The following is a 5,811-nucleotide window of genomic DNA, read 5'->3' as shown; positions in this document are numbered from 1 at the left end:
AAATTGAAAATTCTATCCTGACAGCCAGTGGAATACAGAGGTGGACCTGACCAGCTGGGTCAGTCAGTCTCATTAGCTTCCCTCATGTGTCAGTTATTTTCAATAACAAAGCTGAAAGATGTTATATAGTTTAACAGGAGACAAAAAAGGAGTTTTAGTAAAAAACATTTTTGTGGACAGGAAAGGCTTCAAAAGTTGGCACTTCAGTTATTTAATATTAAGATACCATCAGACTGAGCTGTAAAAAGTCAAATTGGCCTAAACCGACTTTAGAAAAAGGCAGTTGTCGGGGCAAGTTTAAAGAAACTGGCAGGCCACTGATATTAGTATCTAATAGCAGTCCTCTGATCTGGGGGAGAAACCTTAAGTGTGTCTCTCTTGATACTTAGTGAAGTCAGCAAACAATATCCCCAGTCTGTGGCCGACTGATATTAAGAACCACACCTTCCATTTCCCAGCCTGGACCATTAGTTCCCCCTCCACCCCCTTCCTCCCAACCCAGCAGGTGATCACAGACAAGGAGGCAGTGATATTGCTTCAAAATATTTAATACGTGTTAGACACGTAAAGTTACATTCTTATACAAAAATCAATACAACGAAGGAGAAAATACTGTACAAAAACCTCGTCAGCTCCCCCAACCTTTATACAACAAAGACTGGAGTCACCATATCTACAAAACCATAAGGTCTTTCCACTTAGGGGTTCTGTCTGTAAACTTTGTTTCATTAAACACTTTTTAAAAGCACTGTGTAGTAGTTTTGAGCTAGAGCTTTTAAAAATATACGTATTCTCTATAAACTCCGTATTTCCAAGCTTGAACTCTTCTGCCAAGTTCATCAAGCTCTTTTCCCCGTGGGGAAGGCAAGGGCTGCTTAGATCCCCCTTTCCCAGAGTTACCACAAGGTTTAAACGTTTCTTCAGCGAGAGGAAGGAGGGGAGGGAGAGAAAGAATACACGTCTCTACTCAGGCTAAAACACTCTAGTCTTACGAAATCCTGCGCGGAAGCGCCGCTCCCGCCCGGTAGGGCTCGAGCTTTCCTGCGAGCGGCGTGTGAAGTCCCTTCCTGCGCCGCGCGAACGGGGAACTCCCGGCCCTGCAGCCGCTTCCGTCTCGAGGCCGCGGGCGGAGGAAAGTCCCTGCCTGCCCCCGTCTCTCAAGCCCGGGAAGGGGCGATGAATTCCAGAAGGACAAAAGGGTCTTAATGCACAAGACAAACTGACATACACAGACATACACAGACACACGTTAACTAACGGCCGTCCTCTTCAGAGAAGCCTCACAATCCCAAGTCTCAAGAGAGGTCCCGAGAGAGGCCAACATGGCAGGGCCGCCAAGGGCAGGGCGCGCTGCCCCCGGCACCCCGCCCAGCGCGCGCGGCGCCGCCGCTCTCCGGGGCGCCCTCGGGGCCGGCGAAAGCCCGGCCCTCGCGTCGGGACGCCCGCTGCTCAGCCTCCAGCCCCCACGCGGCCGAGCTCAGAAGGCCACGATGGCTGTGCTCCAAGGGCTCATGTCTCTCAGCACCGCCTTATCGCAGCAGATCTGCCCGGGCTCCGCGGCTTCCGGACCTCTCGGCTCTGCCTCAGCTTCCTCCCGGCCGCCCCCGGGGCTTTTCCGTAAGAGTCCTGAGAAGCTGGAACCGAAGATGCTAATGAGGTTAGCCACGTTCCCGGTCTCCATCTCCTCCTCTTCCTCCGCCCTGCCGGGCTGCTCCTCCAGATCCCGGCGCGGCTTCTTCACAGGGGTCGAGCCGGCCGCGGGGCAGCCGGAGGGGCCACAGCCGCCCACCCCCGCCGCGCTGCGCTTCCTGGGGCAGACCGGGGGCGGCGCGGGGGTCTCGTCCTCCGCGCAGCAGCAGGCACCGTGGGGAGACGCTCCCAGCGCCCCCGGCTTGTCCTCCTCAACTAGGGGGCAGCCGCAGCAGCGGCGAGCCTCTTCGGGCCCCTCGGGGAAGACGTCGGAGCCTCCGGCTTGGCCCGCAGCTCCCCCAGCCGCCGCCTCTCCGCCCTGTAGAGTGCCCCTGGCGCTGGGCACGGCAGCCGCGGGCTCCGCGTCACCGGCCCGCAGCGCGTCTGGGACCGCGGGGTGTTCCGGCTGCGGCTCGGTCTCCGGCCAGGCGACGGGGGCGGCCGGCGGGGGTGGCTCTCCCCAGCCCGCGGAAGGCCCGGCCGCCGGCTCCCCCGGCAGCTGCAGTGGGCTCCCAGAGGGACCAGCCAGGTAGAGACCAGGGCACGGGTCGCTCAGGTAGACCTGGCGGGCGCTGCGAAGCACCAGTGAGACCAGCAGGTTCTTGTGCAGCTTGATGCCACCCCGCTGGACCCGCGAGTTGTAGATCTTGCCCAGCGAGATGCTGACGATGCGGTGCGCCTCCAGCTTGAACTCCATCCTGCTTGCCGTCCCTTCACCGGCCGGCAGGCGCGGAGGTGAGGGCTGAGCCCGGGCTCCGGGTCAGAAGCCGGGAGAGGAATCGCAGGCCTCAACAAGTCGGCCCCAGGGGACCCTCGAGAACTGAAGTGAAGACTACGAGAAACCAATTTTGATGACGTGCTCACTGACCCCTACGTCCCCTCCACTAAAGACAAACATTCAGCCCCTCGTCCGGTCGCTAACTGAGGGCAGCCCCACCGCCCGGCGCCTTATATAGGCTCCTCGCCCGCCAATCGCGAAGGGCGGCCAACCATTCCGGGGCGGGCTGACACGCCCCCATGAGCTGCGTGCGGCCAATCGGAGCCCGAGGAGGGGTGCCAGAGCCTTTCGAACGTTAGTCCCGCGGAGCAGACTCTTAAAGGGGACAAGGTGTGCGGCTCCGACCCACAGGCCTGCGCAGGGCCTGCGCTCAGAGGGTGGCTGACCGGAGGAGGCGTAGCCCTGTATTGTTTGTAGGTAAAAGTTCTGGTTTGCGCGCTGGCCTGCCAGGACCAAAGCAAAACAAACCATTCGAACTTTCATCTGAGCATGGAGGTGGACTTTGCTCTGCAATAAAGCCCGGATCCTTCCTGATTAGCCTACCCCGCACCTCCATTTCCAAGGCGGCGCACACCTGAAAGCTGCTGGTCACCCCTGGAAGAGCTGGAGATGACGGCAAAACGTGGCAAGGGAGACCCCTGGATAACAAAATCGGATTACTGCAGATATTTAGCAGATACTAATTTTGTAGGAGTCCCTTACCCCCTGAGTCACATACACTCTTAGCATCTGTTAATTCTAAACCCGAAAAAAGAAAAGGGGGGTTCTAAAAGTTCCTACATTTTGGTTGCTTATCAGGAAATTGTGTCTCGGTACAAAGTGATTGGTTCTCCACTAGAGCCACACCTATCACTTTGTGCTCTAGATTTTAGAACAAGCACAGCTGTCACATAGGTTAGATGGAAGGTGGTGCAGGTTCCTCACAATGGTTTTTCTCCAACAGGAGGGCTGACCAGCCAACCTGGGAAAAGTCAAGCAAGTTCTAAAAATACAAATAGAGAAGCCCTGTATTCTCATCATGATGTCATACTTTTATTTTGTGTCAAGGTAAAAATGTAGGGGAAGAGTGTTCCAGAATTTTCTGGTCAGTCAACAATCTACTGACCCTTAGTAGATGGCATTAGGGCAGAGTCACCACAGGGTTGCCCAGGGTCCTGGGCTGGGTTCCTGGAGGGTCAGTTCCAGTTAGCCCCACAGGTCCCGAAGACAAGCATCCTGTGTTGGAATCCCAGCTCCACTTTTTATTTGCTGTGTAACCTTTGGAAAGTTTTTTAACCTATCTGTGCCTTGGTCTTTTTCATCTTAAAAAAAGATAATAATAGTGCCTACCTCTTAAGAGTTTTTGTGAGTTAACATGCAAAGCTCTTAGAACAGCCTGGCACATAATAAGCAACCAACGTACGTTAGTTATCAGAACACATCACCCCCAACACGACCTTGGTGTGGGAGAAGAGACATGGGGGGTCGGGGAGAGGCATAGAGGGGAGAAGCTGTATTTGAGGAGGGTGATGAAAAACCCTGAAGTAGAAGCCACAAGTTCCAAGCAGCAGGAGAAATAGAGTCCTGCATAGGGAACAACCTACTTGGCAGGTGTATCAGGCACCTATAGTAAGTAGAAAAGGCTAGAAACAGAGGCTAGGCCTACATGAGAGGGGGTCATGGGTGGCTCAGTGAAGAGATGGGACCACTGGGAGCTGCTAAAAGTTGTTGAATCCACAGAATGGATTCTAGAATGGTCAGTACACTTAATTATAAAGAGGACTACTTAATTATAAAGCTCTTATGGGAGTTTAGGCAAAGGGTCATGAGGCCTGAAGTAGGTAGAGATAACACAAATGAAAAAACAAGAGAAAAAAGGAACTTTAGTGATGATCTAGGAAGCTGCCACCCACCCAAACAGGTCATTAATAGAACCAGCTTTCAGTGAAGCCTTCCTGAGCTGGGCGTTTGCCATCCTGCACCGTATGAAGCATTCTTCGTCACTGCCCTCATCACTTTCCCCTGTCACACCCAGGGGCCCTCCCCAGCTGTGCTCTCAATGAAGGCAGGAACCCATCTATACTTGTAGCCAGGGGATAGTGAAAATATTTAACAACTGGGTGACACAGGCACTAACCATCAGAACAGAGTCCTGGAGGCCCTTAGAGTGCCAGGGGTTATGGGGGGGGGGGGCCTGTAGGAGGGGCTGGATGGCCAGAAAGGGGGGCACTCACGGGGCCCAGTATAGAGGTTCTGCCAGCTGCCATGGAAACATTTCAGTATTTCAACAACTGGGGTGGCCATACCAGTTCATATTGAGTGATTGATTATGCAATTGAATGAATGAGGCCCTAATAGTGATATTGTCTGCCAGGCACTGTGCTAGTCACTTTACAGGCCTTATTTATCATTCTTATAAAGTTCTGAAAGCACATGTCATTTTCTCCATTTATAGATGAGGAAACTAGGACTCTGAAAGGTTAAGTAATTTTTCCAAAGTCATATAGCTGTAGGCAGAGAGGTGGGATTCAACTCTGAATCTATTTAACTCTAAAGCTTGAGGAGGGGGAGCTATGAAGCTCAAACCTTGTTTCATCTCTTACTTGCTGTGTGACTTTTGGAAAATTGTTTCATATCTAGGTGAAATGAGAAAACCATGTCCTAATTTTGTGACATGGGCAAGTTATTTAACATTTCTGTGTCTTAGTAACCTATTGTGTAAAATGGGAATAAAAAAAAAACACAAAAACCTACAGTGCCTAGTACAGTCTCTAGCAGCACACAAGCACTTTGTAAGTCTAGCTGTTGTTATTGTTATACCAGTGCCTAGCTCAGTACTGAGCACATAGTAGGTACACTGTTAGTACTTGTTGAATTTTGGATGCTTTTTTCTACTATACCACATAATAGGTGCTCAATAAATGTCTGCTCCCTTGAGATTAAGCATGATCATTGTTATTATTAGGATTTCCTCTAATCCAGAGACAACAAAATGGAAACGAGAACTTATCTCTGGAGGGCCTGAGCTCTTATGATCAGCAAGCTTCACCTCCACCTACCAAAAGAAGTGGGAAGATATAGAACATATTCTTCTAAGCTTTAGGAAGAAAGCAATTGAATTGGAATTTGCTGGCATCAATCTTTGAGATTTTTCTCAGTTAAAAAAAAAATTGGTAACACTGTGAGAAACATTAAGGGTAGCAGAAAGACAGGAGAAGCAACTGCTCTGGGGGAAGTAGCCAAGCACATCCATCGGGTCCGTTGCCGTCTGTCCACCCCCCATCTTCTCCGTTTGGTTTGAGCAGATTAGCACGCTGAGTGTTGTCCACAGCTGTTCCCACTCAGGCACTGTCTGGGCTCTGGCC

General features: G+C 51.9%; 1 protein-coding gene across 1 annotated transcript; it reads right to left on the bottom strand.

Moving 5' to 3' along the window:
• Nucleotides 1-530: 530 nt before the first annotated feature.
• Nucleotides 531-2,606, bottom strand: IER5 (immediate early response 5). The gene has a single exon (XM_087828206.1). The coding sequence runs from the start codon at nucleotides 2,384-2,386 to the stop codon at nucleotides 1,478-1,480; it is 909 nt and encodes a 302-aa protein (XP_087684332.1). The 5' UTR covers nucleotides 2,387-2,606; the 3' UTR covers nucleotides 531-1,477.
• Between the last annotated feature and the right edge of the window lie 3,205 nt (nucleotides 2,607-5,811).

This window comes from Miniopterus natalensis, chromosome 19 (assembly GCF_054644295.1).
Source record: "Miniopterus natalensis isolate mMinNat1 chromosome 19, mMinNat1.hap1, whole genome shotgun sequence".
Lineage (NCBI taxonomy): Eukaryota > Metazoa > Chordata > Mammalia > Chiroptera > Miniopteridae > Miniopterus > Miniopterus natalensis.
Note: the sequence above shows the minus strand (reverse complement) of the source record. Positions and strands in the feature narration are given on the sequence as shown.